Source organism: Phoenix dactylifera, chromosome 14, assembly GCF_051530095.1.
Source record: "Phoenix dactylifera cultivar Ajwa chromosome 14, Ajwa_hap1_PhDact_Kaust_v1.1, whole genome shotgun sequence".
Classification (NCBI taxonomy): domain Eukaryota; kingdom Viridiplantae; phylum Streptophyta; class Magnoliopsida; order Arecales; family Arecaceae; genus Phoenix; species Phoenix dactylifera.
Window position 1 is genome coordinate 14,841,605 of NC_143203.1, and position 27,502 is coordinate 14,869,106.

General features: G+C 37.8%; 1 protein-coding gene and 1 long non-coding RNA gene across 4 annotated transcripts; one reads left to right on the forward strand and one right to left on the reverse strand.

Moving 5' to 3' along the window:
- Positions 1-9,178: 9,178 nt before the first annotated feature.
- LOC103697433 (myb family transcription factor MPH1-like) lies at positions 9,179-27,417 on the reverse strand. Of its 3 annotated transcripts, none has more exons than XM_088711045.2 (6): positions 27,103-27,417; positions 24,466-24,653; positions 21,517-21,593; positions 10,057-10,223; positions 9,853-9,958; positions 9,179-9,758 (listed from the first exon to the last, which is right to left on the reverse strand). In XM_088711045.2, the coding sequence occupies exons 3-6, from the start codon at positions 21,562-21,564 to the stop codon at positions 9,384-9,386; spliced, it is 696 nt and encodes a 231-aa protein (XP_088567171.2). In that variant the 5' UTR covers positions 21,565-21,593; positions 24,466-24,653; positions 27,103-27,417; the 3' UTR covers positions 9,179-9,383. The 3 variants fall into 3 exon arrangements, with proteins under 3 accessions (XP_088567171.2, XP_088567170.2, XP_038977429.3); XM_088711044.2 differs by having other exon boundaries at positions 24,580-24,653; positions 27,103-27,240; XM_039121501.3 differs by lacking the exon at positions 24,466-24,653 and having other exon boundaries at positions 27,103-27,415.
- On the forward strand, positions 18,282-20,040 carry LOC149751361 (uncharacterized). The gene is made up of 2 exons (XR_016398374.1): positions 18,282-18,414; positions 19,878-20,040. It is a non-coding gene; the product is annotated as an uncharacterized LOC149751361 (long non-coding RNA).
- Positions 27,418-27,502: the final 85 nt, after the last annotated feature.

Below are 27,502 nucleotides of genomic sequence, written 5' to 3' on the forward strand. Positions count from 1 at the left end.
AAGTGTTGAGGGTGAGGAACCTTCCTTATATCAGGATTAAGTTAACAACAAGAGTCTGTAGAATAGGTTGCAGCCATGAAGGAAGAGATTGAGTATCTCCAGAAAAATCATCCTTAGGGGTTAGTCTAGTTTCTTAAGGGAAAAAAGGTAGTAGGTTATATATGGGTTTTCAAGAATAAGGAAGGTATTCCTTGGCCTGAGATAGTGTAGTGCAAGGCATGGTTAGTGGCAAAGTGTTATATTCAGAAAGAGTGTTTGGACTTTCATGAAGTATTATATTATGGGCATAGCTTGATATGTATACTACTTGCTATGTTTGTGTATTTGATTTAGAGCTTTAGCAGTTTGATATCAAAATTACCTTCTTGTATGGTGAGACAAATCAACAAGTCACAACCAGATGGATTTCTAGTTTCTGTAAAGAGAATCATGTTTGCCTACTTAGAGATTTTAAAATGGTTTGAAGCAGTCACCTAGGTAGTGGTACAAGAGATTTGAAACTTTCATGGTTGATAATGATTATGCTAGAAATTATTACGATAACTATGTTTATTATAGAAAACTCTCAAATTATTGCTATGTGTATTTGTTGTTATATTTTGATGATACGTTGATTGCAGCGAGACATAAATCTGAAATCAACATGTTGAAAGTTCAGCTAAGTGGTGAATTTAAAATGAAGAACTTGGGTGTGGCAAAAAGGATTTGGCGGTTGGAGATCCATAGAGATTGGCAAGTAGATCAATTATACTTTTTCCAAAAAAAATACATAGAGAAGATGTTTGTTTGAATGCTTTGATATGGATAGATCCAAACCAGTGAATACTTCTTTTGCCACAAACTTTAGACAATCAGTCTCATTGTCGCAGCAAATTGAGGAAGAGGTGGAGCACATGTCATATGTTCCAAAATGCTCGTACGGTCGGTAGCTTAATATATGCTATGGTTTGCATCAGGTCCAATATTTCACATGTTGTTAGCATAGTTAGCACGTGCATAGGCAATCTTGGGAAGACAAATTGGCAGGCTATTAAATAGATTATGAGATATTTGAAAGGCTCTATAGATGTGGGTTGTCTATCATAGTAGCAGATCAACTAATAGTGTTGTAGCCTATGCAGATTTTGATTATGCCAGTGATCAGGATAAGTAATGATCACTAGCAAGATATGTCTTTACTCTTGGTTGTGCTGTTGATGGAAGACTACACTTCAATATACAGTTGCTTTGTTTACAACTAAAGCAGAGAATATGGCTGTCATAAAAGGAGTAAAATGAGCTATGTGGTTGCATGGTTTTGTTGATAGTCTTGGCTTACAATGGTAGCTAACAGTTGTGTACTGTGATAGCTAGAGTGCCATTCACTTGGCCATAACTTCCATGTATTATGAGCCAACCAAGCATATTGATGCTGGGTATCAGTTTATTCGAGATCTCATCAACAATAGTATTATTGTAGTTCAACAGAAAGCCATTACAGAAAATTCAACTGATATGTTGACTAAATCGCTTTCACTTGACAAGTTTAAGCATTGTTTAGACTTAATTGGTATTTGTAGAGGTTAGTGCCCTTAGAGGCAGTTGTGGAAGAGATGGTGCGAAAAGTTTCAATATATTTGACTTGGTAAACTTTAAGCTAAGGTGGAGATTTATTAAGTATGGCTTGAGTTTATAAGCTTCAAAGAGGCAAAAAGAAACTTTTTCCTAGAGAAGGGTGAGTGAAGCGAATGCAGCATAGTGCAACAAGTTTTGGGGGCTAGAGTTTGAGAGAAAATCTTGTACTCTATAATTTCTAGTTTTCTATAGTGGAACTTTTGCATCATCTCTCTCCGTGGATGTAGGTCAATAGATAGAAGGCATAAATACTAATTAGAACATATTGGTGGCATAATATACATAAAGCACTTCAATATATAAACTAGTTCTGCAATGTTTCCACAAGTTCCCACAAAATCTCTCTCCCTCTTTCCCTCTCTCTCTTATATCCATTCAGATATATCTTAGTCTCTCTTGCAAAAGTGGGTCTGCAACTTTGCAAGCTTTGGTTATGATATTTATTGGAAAGCACACAACAAGTCAGCAACATATGTGGAAGTATCGAGCTGATTAGATGATGAGAAGATGCGTTAGATAGTTTGTTATGCATTCATCCTTATTCTGAACAGCTGTAGAGTTAGTTAGTTTATTCTGCATTCATCCTTATCCTATGATTGATGTATATAAAGAAGCCTTGTAATCGATATAAACAACAGAGGAATACAAATCCAAATATTCTGCTTTGTTTGATATGGTATTAGAGCCTAGAGGCTGTCCTGGGTGTTGTTGGCATTTCTCTTCTCACGAGGGGGCATAGGTATGGTTCCCTCTTCACGTGGGGGGACTAGAGTGTGTCATCTCCAAGGTGCTTCCCTCCCCAAACCCTGGGTGGGTTTCCATCACGTGGAGGCTCAAGGGGTTAAGGGGCTCTTCTTCCCAAAGACGAAATCCAAGCCCGGCATCTTCTCCTAGCCAAAAATGCCAAGAAGCGTTTTTTTTCTTCTTCCCAATGTTTGGTAGTTTCCGCGTGGAAGGAAGAGGAAAGCGTCTCGATTGGCCAGAGCAAGAAAAGAGAGAAGGATCTCTGTTGAGCATCGTCTGTGCCCATGCCGCTACCGCCGCCCCTCCCATCACCGTCCATGACTAGCCGCAGAGAAGAGGAGACAAGCACTCCCATCGCGCCCTCCTGTTGCCTTGCATGATCCTCGATGCTTTTACAATCTTCTTTCTATGTAGGTGATCTCTATTCTTCCTTTTTATTATGGCTTCTTCTACATCAGAAGCCCACAAACAAATGTCAACAATCGACAAAACACCCAAAATGAGCACTGGTGAATCAAGCAATCAATATTTTCTGCACCATGGAGAAAATCCAGGTCTTACTCTTGTTTCCCAACCACTTACTTCTCACAACTATTACTCCTGGAGCAGAGCAATGTATGTTGCACTCTCAACAAAAAACAAATTGGGTTTCATAGATGGCACAATTGCAAAACCTGTAGTCAATGACCCTTTGTATTATCCTTGGCAAAGATGCAACCATGTGATCTTATCTTGGATCTCAAACAGCATTTCTACAAAGACTGAAAGATATATCTTGTTCTCTGATTCAGCATCTTAAGTTTGGAATGAACTTAAAAAGAGATTTGCTAGATCAAGCAATACAAGAGTATACATGCTTAAGCAACAACTTTCATCTACTAGACAGGAACAACACCATTAAGTGTTTATTTTTCAAGGCTCAAAATCCTATGGGATGAGATACATATGTATGATACAGACTACACATGCTCCGCACCAAATTCTGGAGCATTACATGGGATCAATGAGAAACACTAGAAGAGATGCATTCTGCAATTTCTAATGGGACTAGATGAATGTTATTGAAATATTAGAAGCCAAGTGCTGTTGAGGGATCCTTTGCCTTCTCTGGATGATGTGTTCAATTTGATTTTACAAGAAGAATCCCACAAGGAGCTCACAACCAGCATGCACAACTCTGTTGAATCAGCAGCCATGATGACAAAATCTAACAGATACAATAAGTCAGTACAGCAGAATACACAGAACCTAAATAACAAACAAGTCTTAGGCAAAAAGAAACGAGAAGGGTGTACCAAATGTTGTTTCTAGAATCATACCATAGAGACCTGTGATCAGATACATGGATATCCCCGAGGGTACAGATTGCACAAACCTAAGCAGCAGTAGAACAAAACTGCTCATCAAGCAACTATGACTGGAGAAATCAACTCAGTTCCTAGTCTGCCTTTCACTCAAGAGTAATGCTAGCAGCTATTAGCATTCCTTCAGTCTCAAAACCACAAATCCCCAGCAGCCAACTAAGTATCTGATTCTAAAACCCTCATCCTAGCACCTATGTCTGGTAAAACAGAATATAAAATCTGTTTATTTGTTGCATCAAACCTTCCTACCACTTACTCAGTCTTTCATACCTCTTTAGCTCTCAATAGTAAAACATTGTAATGGATTCTAGACTCAGGAGCCACAGACCACATGGTTAGTGATGTATCAATCCTAAGCTCCTGCACACCTTTAGCAAACACTTTTGTGAGGTTACCTGTGGCAAACTAGCTACAGTCACACATATAGGGACAGTGAAATTTAATTCCACCATCATTCTTCAATATGTTCTTTGTGTGCCCACTTTCACATTTAATCTAATATCTGCTAGTCGACTGATACATGATTTGAACTACTGTTTGATAATTTTTGCTGGATTTTGTTTCATCCAGGACCTTCAAACATGGAAGACGATTAGGATAGCTAAAGAATTGCAAGGCTTGTTTCATATCATCCCTGATAGTTCCACTCCATCGGTCAGCAAAATCACTGACCAAATTTATTCAGCTTTTAATAAAAATTCTGCCTTATGTCATGTTAGATTAGGTCATCTTTCAGCCGTTAGACAAAATTTGCTATACACATTCAATGATGATATTCTAGTTTATAATGAAGGAACAATTTGTGAAGTTTGTCCTCTTACAAAACAATCAAGATTATCCTTTACTTCCACTCACAACCTATTTGCAGCATACTTTGATTCAATACATATAGACATTTGGGGTCCTTTTTCTGTAGTTTCTTTAAATGGATCACATTATTTTGTAACTATTATGGATGGTTGTAGGAGATGTACATGGGTTTTACCTAATGAAGTTCAAATCACAAACCAGAGGCATTATACAATTATTTTGCTCTCTTGTTGAAACCCAGTTTGATAGAAAAATTAAAATCATTGGAACTGACCAAGGACCAGAATTTGACATGAATTTCTATTTTGAATCCAAAGGAATCATCCACCAAAAGAGCTGCATATATACACCTCAGCAAAATTCTGTAGTTGAAAGGAAACATTTGCACCTCTTAAATGTGGCAAGGGCCTTAAGATTTCAAGCAAATCTTCTTATAATTTTTTCTAGAGATTACATCCTTACAGCAGCATCCTTAATCAATAGGATACCAACTCCCAACCTCAAGAATAAAAGCCCTTTTGAAATTCTTTATTCAAAGACCCCATCCTATTCTCATTTGAGAACATTTGGGTGCTTGTGTTTTGCATCTACACATCCCCACAATAAATCAAAGTTTGATCCTAAAGAATATAAATGTATATTCTTAGGATGTCCCTATGGAAATAAAGGTTACAAGTTATATGATCTTAATAGTCAAAAAACGATTATCTCAAGGCATGTTAGATTCTTTGAAAAGATTTTCTCTTTCAAGAAAGAACCATCTAAGCCCCTTCTTTCAACTCCTTCCATCCACATGCGTGATAATTCACCAGTTCTGCCAAATCCAATAACAACTCCAGCAAATGAGTTTGAATCATATCATTTTCCTATTTCAGAACCTTCATCATCTTTCAATCCTACTTTCTAGCAACCTCAAGCTAACAATGAGCCTCCAAGAGAACCCTCTGCTGAACCACTCCTAAGAAGATCCACTAGACTCAGAAAAGAACCAAGTTATCTCAAAGAGTACCATTGCAAACTTGCAAATTCTTTAGCTAATCCTCTCTGTCATTCATCCAAAGGTAAAACGATTTCACAAACTCAGCATAATTTATCTTCAGTTCTTTCTTACAGTTACTTATTAGATGCATATCAATTTTTTTTTTTGGCTACCACCTGTGATTTTGAGCTACAAACATTTCAGCAAGCCATCAAATACCCACAATGGAAGGATGCAATAGCTGCTAAAATTGCAGCACTAGAAGAAAATAAGACTTGGACTTTGACATCTCTACCTCTAGAAAAAAGACCAATTGGATGCAAATGGATTTACAATGTTAAGCATAACTCAGATGGTTCTGTTAAAAGGTATAAAGCCAGGTTAGTGGCTAAGAGATTCACCCAACAAGAAGGGCTTGACTACTTTGAAACTTTCTCTCTTGTAGTCAAAATTAGTACTGTCAGATCTTGATTAGCTTTATCGGCCATCAACCAGTGACATTTGTTCCAACTGGATGTGAATAATGCTTTCTTGTATGGAGAGCTGCAAGAGGAAGTCTACATGAAGCTACCTCCTGAATGTGCAGCTCAGGGGGAGAACCAAGTGTGTAAACTCAACAAATCACTGTATGGGCTCAAGCAAGACTCAAGACTGTGGAATTCCAAGCTAACTTCAATTATTAGATAATAGGGTTACATCCAATCTAAGTTAGATTATTCTTTATTTGTTAAAAGATCTGTTGGTTTAATAACTATTATGTTCGTTTACGTTGATGATATTGTTATGGCAGAAAATAATCTCATTGAAATAGATGCTTTGAAGTCTCACTTGAAGAGCAAATTTAAATTGAAGGACTTGGGGCCACTAAAATACTTTCTAGGCATTGAAGTTGCTACATCAAAGCATGGGATTTCCATATGTCAAAGAAAATATGTTTTAGAAATTCTGGAAGATTGTGGTTTACTTGGTGCTCGAGCTGTCAAATTTTCTATTGAATAGATTCATAAGCTATCTAAGCATGATGGTGAACCAATTCTAGATGCTACACAATATAGAAAGCTAGGGGGAAGGCTTCTATATTTGATAATCACCGGGCCGGACTTATTTTATGCAGTTCAAGTACTCAGCCAATTTTTGGAAAGAGGTGAAATATATCAAGGCTCAAGGTAGTTTCTTTCCAAGAACCAATCAGATTCATCTAAGGACATATTGTGATGCAGATTGGGGGGCTTGTCCAGATACTAGGAGATCGATTATAGGGTTTTGTGTATTTCTTGGTCAAGCTCTGATTTTATGGAAGTAAAGAAGCAACACACTATGTCCAAATGATCTGCAGAAGCAGAATACAGGTCAACAGCTGCAATTACTTATGAGTTAACCTAGTTTAAAAACCTCCTCAATGACCTGGGTATTAATCTTGATAAACCAACTTAGTTATTTTGTGGCAACCAAGCTACAATTCGTATTGCATCTAATCCAGTCTACTATGAAAGAACAAAGCACATAGAAATGGATTGTCATATCGTTAGAGAGAAAATTTAAGAAAAATTATTGGAACCCTCTCATGTGGCTTCAGATTTACAAGTTGTAGATACTTTTACAAAACCACTTGGTGTTGTATAGTTTAACAAGTTGTTGGGCAAGATGAGAGTTCATTCTATTTACTCTCATATTGAGGGGGAGTATTGGAAAGCACACGACAAGTTAGCAACATATGTGGAAGCACCGAGCTGATTAGATGATGAGAAGATGCGTGATGAGAGCACAAAAGTGCGACCTACATGCTGCTTAAATTAATATTATTGTTAAAATATAATGATAAATTCACTGGTTTAATATTATATTTTCGTTTGGCACAAGTTATCATAAATTAGAGCAAGTGCACTTGCACTCGAGCGACACATGACAACTATTCAGAGGCAACGCACAATGGAACATCCAAGAGCCTACATTCATCAAGCGGAGAAGATCCAAAGGATGAAAGGGGTCATAGCAGCATCCTAGTCTTCTGGAGTATTTTATAAGTAGATGAATATACTAGCAGGACTGTTTGGCTACGATATGCCGTGTGCAGTGCATGTGGTGTGGGAACAGAGAACCCCCAATTAGAGCTTCATGCACTGTTGGGACTTTGTTTTTTTTAAAAAGTAGAATAGGTTTTACTTTGGTTTTGTTACCATAATTTTCTAGGGCCTGTGCTACTCATCAGTTTTTTTTTCTTCTTCCCGTCTCAGCCCGTGCGAAAATAGGGAAGGAGCAACGGTCCCATGAAGCATCCATGTCTGCATCTTCCCTTCCAGATCAGCTCCCGCACCCTCTTCCGGATTCGAAACGTCTTCCGAATCCAGCGCTCCCTCTTCCGTGATCAACGTCCCCAGCGATCACGCATCCGCTTCTTCTTTAGTCAGTGATCCCACGCTGCATTCAAGCCTCCGAGTCCGCCTCTTCTGTGAGCCCAAGCATCCAAGCCTCCGTCCGCAAGCAATCTCCTGCACGCCTGCGTTCTTCCTTATTCCACGCATCACCGGCAGTCCAGCTCCATTCTGAATCAGCATCCAGATCCAACGTCTCCTGATGCCGCATACTCCTCTTCTTCCTTCCGCGATCCATCCCAGCATCTGCGCCCCGTTGATCGCGATCTCCCAGCACTCCTAACCTGTCGTAGCCCAAAGAAGGAAGCAGTATTCCGCCCATCACACGACAGCATCCCACGTCTCCTTCCTTTCGTATCAGCCTCCTCCCAGCGATCCCGTGATCTCCTTCCGTTGCAGCCTCCGCGTCCGAACATCCCGCGACTAGCTCTCGTGATCCAGCCATTTGCGTGCATCCCGCCTCAGATCACGCGTCCGTTCCCCCTATCTAGAGAAATCATGGATCCATCGCCGGGGTGGGGGCGACCTATATAAAGGGAGGAGGAGCTCTCGTTCACGGAGGGAGGAGGGAGAGGGGGTTCTCGGCTGGGTCAATAGAAACAGGGAAGAGCTCTGTTTTCCAAGAAGAAGGAAGAAAAAAGAAAAAAAATATATATTTTATTTTATTTGGGAGTTCCACCGAGGGAGAGAAACAAGGCAATTGGTTATTTTCCTTTCTTTTTATTTTATGTGCAGAAGAAAAGAAGCATTAGGCTTCCAATCTTCATTTTTTACTTTTGTAATCATCTTTTTTTATATGCAATCTATCATTTTTTTCTTTTATGCAATCCGTGTTCTAAGTTTCAGTTTAATTTCTGCAATTTATTTTATGCGTTCTCGAGTTCTTATTTTAATTGCAAAAGTTTTCTTTCTTTCCTTTGTTTATTTTTGAATAGAAAACTAGCTCTGATTGGTTAGAAATTAAATATCCTCAAGAAATTGTTTTAAAAAGAAAAAAAAAATATATTGCCATGAATCTTAATGGAGTTTCTATTCTTTATTTGTGTGCTCCAATCGCCTCCCTGTGGATCGACCTCCTATAACCACTATTCATCGAATAGAGGATGGTAAGAGTAATATAAAAAAAAAATTATTTGTTTGTTCGTTAAAATTTTGACAACGATACCCTTTTTAAGTTATCCTCATGTCTACAAGAAGAAAGCCGACAACAATGCGTTAGTTAGTTCTGCTTTCATCCTTATTCTGAACAGCTGTGAAGTTAGTTAGTTTGTTCTGCATTCATCCTTATCCTATGATTGATGTAGATATAGAAGCCTTGTGATTGATATAAACAACAGAGGCATACAGATCCAAATATTCTGCTATTAACTCACATGCTAGGAACTCTCATTTGCTTCCTCACTCTATCCAACTACATAACGCAGGGGGAACTTTCATTTGCTTCCTACCAATGTCACTCCATCCAATTTTACACAGCAGGTCTTCAACTATCTGTCAACTTCAATCCTTCCTTGCAGAACATGACACAGAACAGTTAGGTAATGAGATTGTCAGTTCTAAGTTCAAGTGGCTCTTCTCAACTGGAATTCTGCAGGCAATAGGATAGTCATGGCTTGTGTATTTCGACATGGGAACCTCTCCGCTTGTATCGAACTCGATGCTCGATCCCATCTCACTTGTTTCTTCCCCACCCCTCCGCATCTGATAGTTGAAGGATGAAAGATTTAGCTCGCAGTCTATTTTTCTCTCAGGCATTTCTGTCTGAAAGACATGATCTGACTGCCGCCATGCAGGTTTGAACATTGGACAAGTTCCCATCAGGAACTCCCATCCGCCTTTCTCTTGCATTTCACGAGGATGGCTCGGCTGAATCAACTGAAACAAAAGGGGGGTGGTGTTTGTGATCACCTCATTAGCATGTACAACTCTGGAATATGTGGCGTACAATTACTCGGACAATGGAGCAAACCTGGTTGTGATGGCTCGCTGCATCTTTTGCTTGTCTGAAGCCAATTATTGAATCATAAACTCCGTTCTTGGTTGCCCATTCTCTCATCACTTCTTCAAATGATGGTCTGTAGAACAGTTAGCCAGCTTTAGAGTCAATGGGGTAAAGGGAAAATTTGTGAAGTCATGGTACATTGGTTAATAATGGCTAGAACCTACTACCCACATGTGAAACGAGTGGATGTGACTGAGGGTGCAGTTTAGATGTGAATCTTCACAATTACTTGAATTATATGCATCAGCATTGCCTTGCTGTACCACCTTTTGCTTGTTCAGATCCTTTGTGGATAGGAAGTTACAATGGTTGGCATGGTTGCTCACGCTTCTGTACATCTATTGGCAAAAGAAAAAGACAAGTTAATTGCTGTATGTAATCCTGGACTGCAAACACTTTTTTTTTTTCATGAATCAATTGGCGACCATCACGTATTGAGTGGTCTGGTCTTGTGCACCATATATGTAGGAGAATTATTTTAAATACATTATAGGAATAATGGGAAAAGACCATAAATATTTTCGTTATGAGCTTTTTAATCCATTATTAGTAGGTGTTTCTATGTACAGTTTTTTTTTTTTGGTATCTAGAGGCCACGATGCTTGCATTTTGATTATACGAGTGATGAAAGACAAGTTTGCATGATTGTAGAATTATATCATGAGACATTTATTTGAATTTTTAAACAAATAAAAAAATAAATAAAATCTTAGTTGATTGCAAGGTGAGCCTTTGTTGTGGCAGGCACCTTATGCTGCCTCACATCATGTTGTAAGACTAGTTTGCCAGATATGCTGATGTGCTTAATTATCAGCTACTATTTATCTCTTTCAAATAAAAGCAATCAATTGAAGCATTAGTTATTTGTTCATTGTAGAAATGCCATGACCAAGGACCAAAATTATTATATTTATTTATGATAATTATTAAGGTCTAAACTGCTTGATCAAGAGTGTTTGGTGGCATAAGTGAGCAGGCTTTGCTGGCATTACTTAACAAAAATTTAGGACTCATTTGGTTAGCATAAAGAATTTTACAGCAATAGAATATTTATTCTGGAAAGCTAATGCTTGGATATAATATCTGAAAAAGTGGTTTTTATATATTTAGTTGACTTTAGAAAAGTAGCATATGAAACATATTTTTTAGAGTAACTTATGTTTGGTTGAGCATCTACTTTCTTGAGTGTGGAGTGATTGATTAAAACCCTATTTGATTTTGATGAGCTCAAAGCATTTGAGTATATTTCTTGTTTACTAATGAATTCATTTAAGTGTTTCAGTGAAAATCTTGTCTAAGTGTCTCAAGACTTGGTTCATAATTTTTGGATAAGTTAAGAAGTCAGCTTGAACCAAAGTCTGAGACTCGAGTCGACTCCAGAGTATCACGAGTCGACTCCAAGCGTATCAAGTTCACTGGCACGAGCTCGAGTCGACTCCGGATCAGTACGAGTCGACTCCGACTGGGAACAGACAGACGAACAGAAAGCTTCAACTCAGAACCTGTCAACGAGTCGACTCCCGAAGTGTGCGAGTCGACTCCGATGTTCACCGAGTCGACTCCAGGGTAGTAAGAGTCGACTCCAAGAGAAATACAAAGAAAAAGTCAGAGAACAGTTTTCGGGTCTGAGATTCGAGTCGACTCCAGTGGAACGCGAGTCGACTCCGATGGTTGGCAGGTCGACTCCAAAGACAGCAAGAGTCGACTCTCAGCAGTACACAAAGAAAAAGTCAGAGGGCAGATTCTGGACTCTGAGATTCGAGTCAACTCCCGCATTACGCGAGTCGACTCCGAGACTCCGCGACCACAAAGAAGACAGAAGACCAAGTTACTGCCTCTGAGATTCGAGTCGACTCCCAGACAGCTAGAGTCGACTACAAGGCAGCTTCACATCAAAAGGGCAGAAGACCAAGTTTCGGAAACTGAGAGCCGAGTCGACTCCGAGGAAGCTCGAGTCGACTCCAAGACTGGACGAGCCAAAAGACAGAAGATAGGGAGTTCGGGCTCTGAGCGCCGAGTCGACTCCCAGGACAGTCGAGTCGACTCGAGTGGACCAAATTCAAAAATACGTCCACGGACTTCATGGGATGAGCCGACTCCGAGAAAGCCAAGTCAGCTCCAGAAGTTGGCGAGTCGACTCTGGGTCAAGACGAGTCGACTCCCAGTCGCGAAGGCAACTTTAATTCAAATCTGGAACAGTTGCAGAGTCGACTCCGGAAAAGTATGAGTCGACTCCCGCTACAGACGAGTCGACTCCTGATCGCGCGAGTCGACTCCAACCCACCAACGAACACATTGTCAGACTGTACAGAGTGTGCAGAACGGGCAGAAAAAGCTCTCTAACGGCTAGTTTCCGTGGGGGTTGGTTTAAATAGCCACAGAGGACTGTAGCAAGGCAGAGAACAACCATTCCACTCCAAGTATTCAAGCATTCAACTCTGCAACTTGTTCTTCAACGAGAAAAAGGGAAGATCTGCATTTACTGCATCCACCTACATCTTCCCAGCAATTAAAGAAGCTCCTCCTGCATTCAAGTCGACTACACATTCAAGAGGAGACCGAAGTTTAAGAAGCCATTCCTCTTCTCCAACTTAAAAGCGTTTGAGGGCTTCTAAACTCCTTTTAGATTATATTGTCTTTCATCTGCTTTTGAGAAGCTTGTTTTTCTGTTTGTCTATTTTATTTACAACTTGTATTTGCTTGATTCAATCGGGGGATTGAATCAAGGGTATAGAGGTTAGTTGGTGAGCCTAGTTATTAAAACCAACGTGTGTAAGGGTTTGATTGTGATCCCGGAAAAACAATCGGGGTGGTTCTAGTCGGTGAGCCTGGGAAAACCGACCGAGTTCGTTGTGAGCTCGTAAAACAACAAGTTTGGTTGTGAGCTTGGAAAACAACCGGCTGTAATCCAAGAGGGTTATAGTGAATTCCCAAGTGAGACTTGGGGAGTGGACGTAGGAGCAAGGGTTAGCTCCGAACCACTATAAAACTTGGTGTTTGTGTTTGATTGTCTCTCTTCTTCTTCCTCTCTTATCACTCACAGCACATAGCATTTAATTAAACAACTTGCAATAGTTTTAATTAGTCATCCACAACGTTTTAAATATCTAAATTATTTTAAAACTCAATTCACCCCCCCTCTTGGGTTGTCTATCTGGGCAACATTGAGAATATTGTATAAAGTACTTATTATGCCCTTAATAAAGAAACTACAAGAAAAAAAAAAAAATATCACATACATAATTGTTAGAATCAGATACTTGGGACATCAAGGTTCGGAGGTTTTGAAGTTTCAACACCAGAAACATCAAAATATATTTTTAATAGCTACTTTTAAATATTTTTAACTATTGAAATTACCACAATTCATAATATGTTTGGATATTTGTCTAACTATTAAAATTATCATAAGTCACAATATATTTCTAATAATTATTTTTAAATATTTTGAAATCTAGAAATATTTAAAAATATTTTAAATATTTTAAAATAGCTATGAAAAATATTTATTGGGTTGAGTTTTTAGTTAATAGTCAGATAACTTTTTTATATTGTGATAATTTTTAATAGTTATTAATATATTTTTATGTTAAAATTACCACAATTGTTTAATATTGTTGGTAATTTTTAATAGTATACTTTTAATAGTTTAGATTAACTATTTTAAAAAATCTATTAGGAAGATCATGACGGTTTAAGGGTATTTTCAAAAAAAATTACCATAATTTTCATCCCGTAGGAAAGTGGCTTTTCCATATCCCATATGGATTTTTCTTTCCCATGAAATCTGAAAAACTTATTTCTATGGAAAAGCTAATTTTCCACCCCCCTTTAAAAATTTCAATTAAATATGAGGTTTTTTTTTTTTCATTGACCGCACTTTTCTTCCTCTTTCTGTGAACGGAATGAGTCCTTAGTGGCCAATGTATGAAGTCTAGAGACTGCCAGACGAATGGATAGGTGTATATCTCTATGCCAAAAAATATTATTTGCACAAATGATTTGTTAGTGTAGGCTTCTCGTCTAATGAAACTAAACCAGTTCTTGCAAATGCGGTGCTGGGCAAGAGATCATGCATGAAATGTACATGTTTACATGATGTGGTGGCTCTAAGAACTGCCATTGGTTTGCCTTAGTCCCTAATGATTACAACCTCTTGATCTCATCCTGGGCCACTGGGGACTTTAAATATAGGTTAGGGGCCAATAACCAGAAAACATGCAAGAATTTGCTTATTACTCCTACAAGCATTTACATTAATTAGTCTTCTGAACTTTCCATGTACTTGTTTAGAGTCAAGCTGCATGAAACCTTTAAAATCCTTCCTTTTTTCTTTTTTAACTTGAGTCAAGACCTGCTCTTGAGTAGTGGTTATCCAACCCCAAGGTTACCCCCAATATGATCACCTTGGAACTCTAGTTTGAACTTGAATCATCATAATCATGATAAATGTAATTAAGAATTCTTGCTCCAACCTTCCAATCCGATGAAAACAAACATTTTCTCGAAGCTATCTCATAATATAGTTCAACAAATCATACATGTCATGACTTTGATCTGTTATCCAAGTTCCATGAGAAGCTGAGTTATGGTAGAATTCACATCCAGAGTGGTGGATCTTATGCTGATGTGAATTGTTCATCCTACCCCTTTGTCCTCTTGATACTTTTTTCCCCCCTTTCTTCATGATTTCATGGTAGTTGTTATCTTCCCCACTCTCTAGTGGCTTGATTAATGGGTGATGAGAAATACATTGGATCCAAATCTTCATTATTTTGATGTTGCTGAAGGTGTTGTTGCTTCATATATTTGACCTTTTGAAGTCTAAGATGAAAGATACTGAGCAGTCTACCTTTTTGAACAAAAGAGGAAAAGAATCCTTCTTGCTACAGGAGATAACATATGGTGCGCTGTCAGTTATCAACTAAACCTAAAGGAGTTGAAAGAATGAGTTGAAGAAGACCCATGGAAGAAAAGTAATTTTACTTTCATTTTTCTTTTCAGAAACAAAAATCAGGTGTGGTTTGATGGAGTCTTTCACCATTAGCATGACATAAGATCATGCAACAAGAAATAAAATTCTTTCAATAATATAAAATCTACACAACTAAAATAATAGTAATATACAGAGGAAATACCTATCTAAAATCCCAAAACTTCCTTACAATGTACTGTATATTTTTTCAAGAAATTTCTTATATTTAACCGATAAGCATTATAATTTTGGGATTGTAAACATGGAAGACACACTACAGGAAATGTGGGAAAAGCCGACCCTTTTTTGCCGACGCTATTCACTCGCGTCGGGAAAAAATACCCCAAGCGCCGCATATCCTCACGCTTCAAAGAAGCGTCGGTAGCTTCCTCCCCAAATACAGCTCTCCCGATCGATCCCTAGCCTGGAATCCTTTTCCGCCTCTCCGCCTCCCTGAGTACCCACCCGATCGAGCCCTAGCATTTCCGCCTCTCCGCCTCCCGATTCTCCCTGAGTGCCCTCCTCTCCGGCATGAGCGTTGCCTCCGCCCTCAAGCCTCCTCCCTCCTCTCCGGCGTCGACCGACCGGCCCTCAAGCCTCGAGCGAGCTTCACCTCCGCTCTCGAGGATCTTCTCCTCGTCCCTCCTCTCCAGTTCCGACCGATTGGCCCTCAAGCGTTGATCGAGCTTCGCCTCCGCCCGAGGAACTTTCCGAGGATCTTCTCCTTGTTCTTTGGAAGCGCCGATTCGAGGTATGCCCCCTTCCTCTCTGGTTTCTGGTGATTGCCCTGGTGCTTATATTCAAGAATTTACCTCACGAAGGTCTGCATCCAATTTTATAAGTTCTCTGGGATCCCATGAATGGACAGAACTTGCATTTTCTGAATGTCTGAAAGCATTTAGGTTACTGTTATTTGAGTTCTCTGGGATCCCATGAATTTTATAAGTTCTCTTTCTTGATAGGCCCACCATAGATAGGTGTTCCTTGAATTCAAGCAGGGTTGAAGATAAATCCAGTTCCTTACAAACTATTCGTTATAGGTCAATATGAAGTTTTCCTCTGTTTTTTTTCCCCCTTTTCTTCCTTTCCTTCAGAAAAATTGATTAGGATTGCTACACAAAAATTGCTTCTAGTATACAGTAATAATGCATTACCACCAGAGTTTGAACCTTCCAGGGATAAGCTCTTGAAGGAGAGTGGTGCTAACCAGCTAACCTCATAGCTGTTTGGTAGAGATTCTAGTCTTAGAATCTCATGCTGTGACATGGGCAATAATGGCAGCACCCTTCTTTCACATAAATTGTTTTTTGAAATTTCTACTGTGGTTTTTCTCAAAAGGAAAAAAAAAAAGGACTTTGCAATATGGTATTCTTTACCTCATTCTTTCTTGATTTCATCTAAATTGGCCGAGCAGGTTAAATCATGAATGGAAACAATCTGTAAAGTATGGCTTCCCTCCTTTCAGGGTAAATAGTGACTGTGTAGCAGCCATTTGAAGTAATTAGATTTTCAATTCTACTGTATTTTACTGACTTTCTGCCTTGGATTATATGTCGATAGACTGGTATTAACAGGGTTGCAGTTCATGAATTGACATAGTTACTGGCTAGATATCCATCTCTGAGTTTTTTGTTTCTTTTTTGAAAAAAAAAACCATTACAATCTGTTAGTTGTTTGATATTCTCATCTGGTAGTTTGGAATTTAATTAGCAATGTCCAGTCTCATATTAAGTATGAGTTAAATCGTAGGCAAGTTTGCATGTTAGTTATTTTTTTTTTGTGGAAGAATGTTAATTATTTAATTAAAGTGAGGTCTTTATCATCTTTCTTGCCTTCATGGAAGTTATCTCCCAGCTTCTTACTCTGTTTTGAGGCTCCTGTGGCCAGTTAAAGCTTGCAATCCCGTTCACCAGCACATACGCATTGCTTTAGTTTGTGCTCCGCACGCATGAAATTTTTCTGCTCTTGAGGATGACAACCTCAGGTTAGAAACATGCTTATGCTTAATTGTCTTTTAAAAGCCGTGCATCCTCTCTAACGCTCACCATATCCTGTGAAATTTCACTTATTTAGCAAGGAGTTATTTGCCAACGCACACAACAAGTGTTTGTAACGATCGATCATCCTGAGCCCATCCAGCCACTAGCATGAAATCCTACCAAAATTGTGTCCATCGTCTCGACATCCAATTTGAGTGTAACCCTCTCTGCCAATTGGGGCCTGAATGACACCACTCTACAAGTTGGGATTTTCTAATTTGAGGTTCCTGTGCCAGTGTACCCACTCGTGTGCTGCATTTCTTTTGACAAGCTATCTTATGTAAGGATGCCAGTCTTTTTGAACAGAAGCTCTATATCTGTGGCTAGAAAGCTGGCATCTTTTAACTGTGGAACTTCTTCATGGCATCAATGGCAGAAAGGTACGCAACCACTTTCAAGGCATCTTTTAACTGTGGAACTTCTTCAAGGCTGTCTCTCTACAACGTGTGACTAGTGAACTTTGAACCACATCGTTAAATTCTTTAAATTGTTCTGATAAATCTCTTGTGATATAGCTTTTACTTCAGAATTGCATTATCACATTGTGCATTGTATGCCAAAACAATGCTGATTGCACTGCTAGCTCCAGTCATGTAATTGATCATGCAGTGCTTCAGGTTCAGTAATGTCTAGAAAGAACGCATATTCATCTCTTGTCTATGGGAAAGGTAGTGTAATAATTTTATCCTATCCAATTTTTATATAATTTTTGCCATTCATTGTGATTATCTGATTCTTTTCCCAATTTCTCCCTACTTTTCTCTGCAATGTAAATTTTGCATAAATCTACTCTCGTTTACAAGCTTCTTATGCTTCTCCTTTACAGGCAAGTAGAACAATCCTTTGATACTACTTCTACGCAAGCGACTAAGGTCTAGTTCACTTTTAAACCAAAGCTGCCCTTATTTCGCTGCATGGTTAATAACTATCTGATTTTGCCATCAGACTTGATACAGGATTATTAGTTGCTAGATATTTATTTTTCTTGGCAACTTTCTTCTTCATAGTTGTGAAATGGTTAGTCCCCACACTCTTTGTCCTACATTATTGCTTGTCTTTTTCCTGCATATGCTAATTTATCTGGTTGAATGAATTATTGTGTTCTCTTTTATTAGCAATTCATTTAGTATAAATTTATCAATTAACTAATATTAATTCTTTTTTGAGCATACCAGGTAACAATATGCCCCGAGGAAAACGATTTAGAGATGTGGAGTTCCAGCATTCTCAAGTCGGATCTTCTTCTGATCAGTCCCTGCAGTTCCAGCAGCCATGTGAGCACCAGCAGCGCGAGTCTGGATCTCAGCGCGAGCCTCCTGCTGATTGCCTAGGGGAGGATGTTGCTATGGATGAGCTCTGGATCCAGGGTAATTCGATTCAAAGTTCATATTTTATGTTCATATTTGTCTTCAATTTTTAAAGGCATATTTTATTTAATTTTAATAGATGGACAAGGGACGGTGAGAACGAGACGAGGACCCACTCAAGCAAAGGATGTGTGGCAGCTTCGTGAGGGTGAGAAGATCATCATCCGATGCAATAAATTGAGGCAGCCCATCAATAGAGCTGGAAGTCTTCTATCAAGCTTTTTAGGATCGGTTGCACGCAAGGGTGAGCGGTGTCCGCTCAACTATACGAAGTGGAATGAAATGCTTGCTTCGTATAAGGTTGAGCTTCTTAGACTTATACAGGTAATGAATTGAATTTATTCTTTTTAATTTGATACCTCATGTATGTTAATTTGCTTACTACCATAATTTTTGATTTAATATTTTTATAACATTTTGACACTTGTTGTAGGGTAAGTTTGTACTCCCTCCAGAGAGCCATAATTGGGTGCTAAAGTCCCTCAACCGTAAATAGAAAGAATATAAGGCGAAGTTGAAGACAGACTACAAGCGCGAAGGTATGACAGAGGAGGAGGTTGCTCGTGTTTGTCCTCCTGATGTATACCCTCAGCAGTGGAGGGAGCTTGTTCACTACTGGTTTTCTGAAAGAGGGCAGGTCTCGTATATTGTTTCAATATCTTATATTATCTTTATTATTAATATGGATTGCAAATATATACATTGAATCATATTATACTGTGTACTTTTATTTTGGCAGACATATTCTAATATTGGTAGAGTTGCACGAGCATCTTAAGCAGTTCCTCACACTTCAGGCTCGAAGAGTTATGCGAGACGTAGAAATGAATTCGTAAGTTCTTTTGATACTCTTTGAAACTCTACTAACATATAGCACGTATCATGATATATAGTTTGCCAATATACTTTTTGTATGTGTAGATAGAAGAGCATGGAAGGGAGCCTGGTGAGGTAGAGTTTTATATTATGACTCACACCCACCGAGATGGCAGCTTTGTCCGGGACGAGTCGAGAGATATAGTTGTATGTATTCATTTTTGCTTTGTTCAGAATATTTTTTTAAAAAAATTTAAATTTTTTTAAATATTAATGTGATTTTTTTTTTGAGAGATATATAGGAAAGAGCTACAACTCTTATTTCAGAGCGTGTCGGGGAGTCATCATCATCCGATGCGGCCAATCGCGTCGAGGCTCAGGTCTATACCGAATTAATGGGCCCAGAACGTTATGGTCGAGTGAGGGGTTATGGTGTTGGAGATACCCCCACTCAGTTGTCTGCAGTGAGCCGATATACCCAAGATGCTAGACAAGGTAGTAGCACTGCAGAGGTTTGTAGTCTGAAGGCAGAGATGGCACAGATAAAGCAGTCATATGAGACAAGGATAGAGGAGATGAGTCAGAGTCATAGGACCGATATGGAGGAGTTGAAGCAGAGCCAAGAGTTGAAAATACAATCTTTGCAAGATCAGCTTGACCATATTTCATCTTTTTTACAGAGATTTGTTCCTTCGGTAAATAACTAAATCTATATTTTATGTAATTATAGTATATTCTTGTACGAGCGTAATGATTTTTGTATTCTTAGTTTCTAAAGTTTTTTTTTTCTTGTAGGTTGCTGATACTTCTACTTGTAGAGATGATGATGCCGTCGACCCTTGAGACCTCGTAGACTGTTTATTTAGGAATTTGCTATGTATGTTTTTAATATTTTTAAAGTACAATGTAATCAAATATGATAATATGATTAGCTTTTAATAAAAAATTTTGTTTGTGATGTGACTTTTGTGATGGGATAATAGGTTGTGTGTTTGCTGTGCTGGAAAAATTTGTTTTATAAATTTGTATACAGGTTTCACATTTCTTTTTATGAATTTTTTTTTAAAAAAATCTCTATTGCCGACGCTTAAAAGCGTTGGCAATAATACTATCCCGGCACAGGCACACCGACGCATAAAAGCGTCGGTAATCCTTTGCCGACGCTTAAAATCGTCGGATATAAAGCCTTTGCCGACGCTTTAAAGCGTCGGTAAAGGTAAAGTAATGCCGACGCATAAAAGCGTCGGTAATCCCGGCACTAACACTATCCCGGCACAGGCACACCGACGCATAAAAGCGTCGGTAATCCTTTTGCCGACGCTTAAAATCGTCGGATATAAAGCCTTTGCCGACGCTTTAAAGCGTCGGTAAAGGTAAGGTAATGCCGACGCAGGCGAAAAGCGTCGGAACGAAAATGGTCCACGCCCACCTGCCCGACAGTTTCGTGACGCTTTTGGACGCGTTGGATTAGAAACTGCTGACGCTTATAAGCGTCGGTAAAAGCTCTGGAAAGCGCCGGGAAATACTATTTCTTTTGTAGTGACATGAAACTAATGCTGTTAAAACTCAAGAATGGGAAGGACAACTTTTGGAGCAATAAGAACTCACAATTAAGGCATGGTTTTGGATAATGTCTCGTTATTAAACCATTATAGTGATCATTGTTTCATGCACCTTCGTTACTCTATGTACATATATAATAGCCTGTACAACAGCTGTTATAAAATGGTAATAACAATGATAATTTAGCATTGTCACTATTTTTGGAATATTTCACAATGAAATTTCTAAAATATATCCATATTAATATTGATTTATTTAGAGCATACGGTAACATTTAAATATGTCACACCTTTAAATGAGCACTATAACAGAATATTATGATGATCTAAGATAAGGTTTTCTGAAACCAATTGACCTCAAAATCATCTGTTATAATGTTACGATGCATCCTGGCTGCAGCAATTATGCAACCATAGTGGTGTTACCAAAAGTATGATATAGAGTAACGTGTGAATTTATGAAATTTCTTCACCTTTTTTTTAATAATAATCCAAACTAATGCTTAGCAAGAAAATTGTCACGCATCTAATATAGATAATGTGAAGATGTTCATGTTGCTAATCTCATGAAATATTGAAATTTTGGGATGAAAACCGAGAAAAATGAAAATAATTAATCCAAGATTACTGACAATCACTTAATGACAATATGATAGCCATGACATATCTTATTAGCTATTTTTCAATAATCTTTTAGTTGCCCATCTTCATCTAAAGAGCCAAATGGTGCAATTAGAGACACACTTCACACTGTTAAAAGGATTCGTTGTAGGGTGAAAACAGACACTTGTTCTAACTCTTTTTTCTATAAGGTGTACTTTAAAAGTCCATTAATAATATATTTCTTTTCATTGAGAAGATGGGAGAAATACCTGTAGATGACTTTTAACATGGAATACGTTCAGTCCTTTCTCTCCCATCAATTGTAAAATACGCTTTGGTGTTGCCTCTGCAACAAAATGTCCACATTAGAATTCGATCAGAAAATTATAAGGCCTCTAGCAGCCCATGCTGGCTCGTCTTGTTGCTAGTATAATAACAAGAACAACAGGTATTTCATTTAAAGTAGAAGCTCCATCCATTTTGGTTAGATTGATTGTATGAAAGAGAACTCAAATAAATGAATAAATGCTGCCTCACTATCAAAAGAACAAGATTACAATCGAATTGCAAGTTAATAACGTTTTCCAAATAGATTTTTCTACGGCCTAATAAGATGTAGTTGGTCGTTAACAATAAAAATGGGTAGAACTTGTTGGAGTTTTGTAATTTGAAAAGATTTAAATTTAAAAAAATAATAAAACAAACCTTATCCCCTAAATTTTAGTTTTGTTCAAATGCTTTATAAGACTTCATTTTTTTAGTATGACATTGCTTAAATGGAAATCCTATCTGATGAAGCCCAAGTAGGACTTTGGGGAAAGTGGGTTGGTGACAGCATACATGCACGCTTGGGTCGGCATGATCGGCAGGCCGGCCAGCCGTGCCTTGTATGTGTGTGGGGAGGCAGGGCATGTTGTGATGCATATCTTGTATGCTTTTTGCTAAACGCTTTCTAGGTTTTCGAAAGGTAATGGTATTTCTGAAATATTGCGTAACCTCGAATCTTGGCTACTCCTCGGTCACCTGGATAGAGTCTATAAATAGGCTCTAGGTCCAGCACCCTGGGGTATTAGAACACACCACATCTACCACTGCTTTTTGTTTTTCTTCTTCCACTTTTCTTCCACTTTTTCTTTCTTTCCTAGGTAATTGAAAGAGTCATCCAGGTCAAGCCTCTCAACAATTGTGCCCACTGGAGGAGGATTGATATGAACCAGTTATTATACCTTGGGGGCGAGATCACCGTAGACCTGCACGTAGAGGGTGAATCATATTCTTGGCCAGTGTTCATCACATGCCTTAATCCATGCAAGGATTTTCAATCTTTTACTTGTCCTTTTGCAGTTTTTTTTTTATAATAGTATTTTGAAAAACATAAAATTGTAACATAGCAGTTTCTAGGTGCCATTCCACAAACAGTCTAAGAACGTGATTTTGATTATCTTAGAAATTGCCATTAGTTGCTTATCAAATTTACTTTGATTGCATAGAAATAAATTTGACTTGATTGTATGGAATTAGATAGTTTTATCTCTATTGTTTAAAGGTTGATTTTTTTTCAAAAGAATCAGCCATTTTAAGAATTTTTTTTTGTGGCTCTAAAACAGATTTTTCTGCAGATTTTGAAAGTTTGTGCAGAAATTTCTATAGCTTCAAAATCTATGCATAAATTTTTTGTATGTTCAAAAACTATGCAGCAATTTCTGCAGCTTTGAAAACCATGAAGAAATTGCAAGTTATTTTACTTGTCACATTTCTTAACGTAATTATTTAATTTTGTTGTTATTGCTCTTTATTGTATTTATCTTAAAATCTAGCATTATATTATTGGAAGTCATTAATTATCTATTTAAACATATAAGGCTAAATCCCTTGAATTAGTTGCAGAACCAATTAGACAAACAAAACTTCATAAATCTTTTGACGATCATAGCATAATCAAATGCAAGAAATTTAGTAGATCCTTCTTTAGAAGGTGGCAAAGCCAAGTAAAATTGGCTCTCCACATTAGGGTGGATCTCTGCCATAGAATTTTTTGATCCTAAACCATCCTTTGAACTTCTCAACCTTCATCTTGTCCTAGTCCCCATATAAAAACTCATGGTAAAATTAATTTTCGTTGCCACCATAGGATCCTTAATGCCCTTTCTGATAATTTATATGATGCATACATTTCCACCGAGTCAGCTAAGGTACTTTGGGATGCCTTTGAGGCAAACTATGGAATGGATGATGCTGGTCTTGATTGGTTAGCAGTATTCAAGTTCATAAATATGCCATGATAGAATCCAAATTCATTAATATCCAAATTCATGAATTTCAAGATCTTCTTAGAAATGTTGAGATGGCTGGTTGCAAGTTCTCCAAAACTATAAAGTTCAAGCCTTAGTTGATTCTCTCCCTCCATCATGGTCAAGTTTTTCTTGTGTGGTGGAGTGCTTCATGTGGTGAAGGACTGCTACCATAGGAAGACTGAACTATGGAAGAGAGGAGCACCCAAACCTCAAGTGAACATGGTTGAAGATGGTACTAGATTTTTCTTCAGGTTAGAAAATTAGAATCCTTTGGTATTCCTTGTCCATTCTTCTTATGATTAGTAGCTTGATTTCGGGGCTAATATGCATGTTTGTTTTGATCACTCCTGGTTCTCCACCTTTCAACAATCAAGTTGAGGTGTAATGTTTGGGTATGACTCTGTAAAATAAGTATTTAGAAGAGCTAAAATCCTTCATGAACTACCGTACATCCCTAATGTTAGGAGGAACCTAATCAGTTGATCTCTTCTTGTATTTAAAGGCTATAAAATTGTTTTAGAATCTAATAAGTTTGCAATCATTCGTAATATCAAGTTTATTGGAAAAGGCTTTATATCTGAAGGCCTATTCAAATTAAGTATAATTTCCAAAAATTATATCTGAAGGCCTATTCATATTCTAATGGATATGGTTAACTCAATATTAATTAGTTCATGTACACCTAAGAACTTATAAGGGGAAGCTCTTTTTGTAGACTATTACATCGTAAATAGAATACCTTTTAAGAATAGAAATACAATATCTTTTGAACTCTGAAAGTATAGAATTTCTAGATTAGATTATCTCAAAGATTCCATGTGATTCGAGAAAGAGGAAGAGGTCCAACCCTATTCATAGACCTTCTAAACCTACAAGAAGCACAAGGACAAGGAAGAAAAAGAATTTTGGTGAAGGATTCTTTACCTTCCTGGTTGAAGGTGAACTTTTTACTTTTGCAAAGGCAATATCTTCACCTGATGCCCCTTTTTGGAAGGAAGTTATAAACTCTGAGTTCAATTGAATAATCCAAAATCATACCTGGATCCTTACTGATGTTCTTTCAAGTAGTAAACCATCAGGTTGTAAGAAAAGATTCCATAGAAAGCACTAACCTGATGGATTAATAAAAAAATATAAGGCTAGATTAGTAGCTAAGGGGTATAACCAAAAAAAGAATTTAGATTTCTTTGATATCTACTCTCTTGTAGCTAGAGTTACAACCCTTAGAACCCTTCTTGCCATTGCTTCCTTCCATAAGTTGATCATTTATCAAATGAATGTGAAGACTACATTTCTAAATAGAGATCTAGATAAAGAGATCTACATGGAACAACTTGAAGGATTTATTGTAAAGGGATAAAAATAGAAAGTTTGTAAATTTATTAAGTCCCCATAACATCTAAAACAGACACCTAAATAATAGTCTAAAAAGTTTGATAAAACCATCCTATCTTTTGGTTTCACCATCAATGATCATGATAAGTTTCTATTCCAAAATCATCAGAGATCATTGTGTATCCTTTGTTTGTATGTCGATAATATTCTAATCTTTGGAGCTTCTCTTTAAATTATATCTAAAATCAAACAATTCTTTTGAAATCACTTTGATATGAAAGACTTAGGTGAAACTGATGTTAACCTAGGGTTAAAGTTGATCAAATATCTTGAAGGGATAGCTCTTTTTCTTGCTCACTCTATCAAAAAATAATTAAAAAGTTTGGATACTCAGATCAAAAAATGCATCTACTCCTTATGATCTAAGTATTTATCTTAGAAAGATTTTAGGAAAATCAATTGATCAAATGAGATGCTACCAAATCATAGGATCTCTCCTATATATGGCAAATAGGACAAAATTTGATTTTGCCTATATTATAGGAAGGCTAAGTAGATATACCCAAAATCTAAAGTGGGCTAGTGACCACGCTCGATGCAGCCAATCGGCCGTGTGGTGCATGCGGCATGGCAAGGTGAGGTGTGGGTGCATCGCAACATGTGCCATGTACGCATTTTGTCAGATGTTTCCTTCTGAAGTGTTACGATGCTTTGGAAGTATTTGTTGGATTTCCGAAACATCGCATAACCTTGGAATCTTAGTGTCTCCTCGGTCACTCAGATAGAGTCTATAAATAAGCTTTGGTTCCAATGCCCTAGGATATTAGAACACACCACATCCACTCATGTTGTCTCTATGCTCTCTGCTACAGTCCGAGACTGTTTTGAGGTAGAGATTCTGCTTCCACAGCATCTTACATTTCGCTTTTCTTTTTATACTTTTTCTTCCTTTTATAGGATTGAAGACGTTATTTTGGTCAAGCCTCCCAGTGATGTGCTTGTTAGAGAGGATTGAGCTAAGCTGGGTTGTTGTACTTTATAGATGAGATCACTGCAAACCCGCAAATAGCAGGAGAATCAAGTTTTTAGGGCAGTATTCATTCTATGCCTCAATCAAGACAAGGATTTTCAATTTTTAATTTTCCTTTTATAGATTTTTTATAATATTATTTTAAAAAATATAAAATTACAACATAGTAATTTCTAGGTACCATTTCACCAACAGAACTATCAGTGCATATACATGTAAAAAGACATTGATATCCTTACCTCTAAGGATCATTAATTGCTTTTAAACTTTTGTGTAACAGTTGCTGTCTGAATTAGCTGTTTAATATGTTTTGTAGAAAATTCTCAAAAAATATTAGGGAAAAATACCCTTTCCTGAAATGAGTTGATGATCATTTTTTTTTGTTTGACGTGCTCCAACTTCCTAGAGCAGAAATGGCCATTCACTAGTGATGTATTTATCAGCATAAACAAATAAAACTTGTTAAGCTTTTTGCATTATAAAATTGAAAGTTCATAAACTATTAGTATTTCTATTTCTATAGGTTCTCGTTCTTAGATATTATTATGATAATTGGAAGGGTAGATTGCATAGGCACCCAAGAAAAAGGTCACCTATTGATATATATGATTCCTTGATAATGATTTCTAAGTTGTTCATACGTTGTGTGATCTATTACACCGCACTTTGTTCTTCTTTTTCCCCTTGAAGATTGGTTATTTATATTCATTATTAGGATGTATGACATAAGTAGATGCATAATTCTAATAGAAACTTGAAACTTAGCTGTAAAAGTCTGGAAGTAGATTGGTGCATGTCTGCATTTCTGCTTGTCATTTAAACTAACTTTTGTTTCAGTCACGACTAGACCTAACTTTGCATGACTTTATGCTCAGTATTTGCATCAAGCTAATCACTCTGCATGATTTTATGCTAAATATTTGTATCAATTACGGAGTCGCCAAAAATTCTATCTTCTAGAGAAAGAGGGAGAGAGAGAGAGAGAGAGAGAGAGAGAGAGTTCAGTGTTTGGCACTTCTTTCCTCAAAGCATGGGCTGGTTTGAGGTTCTCTTTTCAAACATATATGATGGCGCTCCCACCGTTCTCTTACACACAGACAGACACGCACACACAGAGAGAGAACCGTTCTCTTACACACAGACACACACACAAAGAGAGAGAGAGAGAGAGAGAGCTTCATGGGATCCAAACTTACTGTTCTGTCCTCCAAGGCGATCGATAGCTTCGACGAAGCGGCGGTGGAGCTCCTCGGTCCATCGCAAACGAGGGGCTTTCGATCTGTTGTACTGCCTCACTCCTCTCCTCTCAAAGCCTCTCATCTCTTGATTTTGCTTCTTCTTCTGAAGTCTGGCGTGATACGAACCTCTGATGATAGCAAGTTAGGCTGTTCTACCCACCATTAAAGCTAACCTCTATCTGGTAAGTTATATATATTAAGGCCGGACCTATTACTTTTCTGACTGAGTCCAGTCAAAACATGCTCGCTGCTCTCCCAAAGGTCGAACAAAGCAATGACTTGAGAAAAGTAGGGCTGTCCTTCACTGCATAACACCTCACGTACAGGAAGAGACAATAAAGTTGGTGTTCCGTATTTT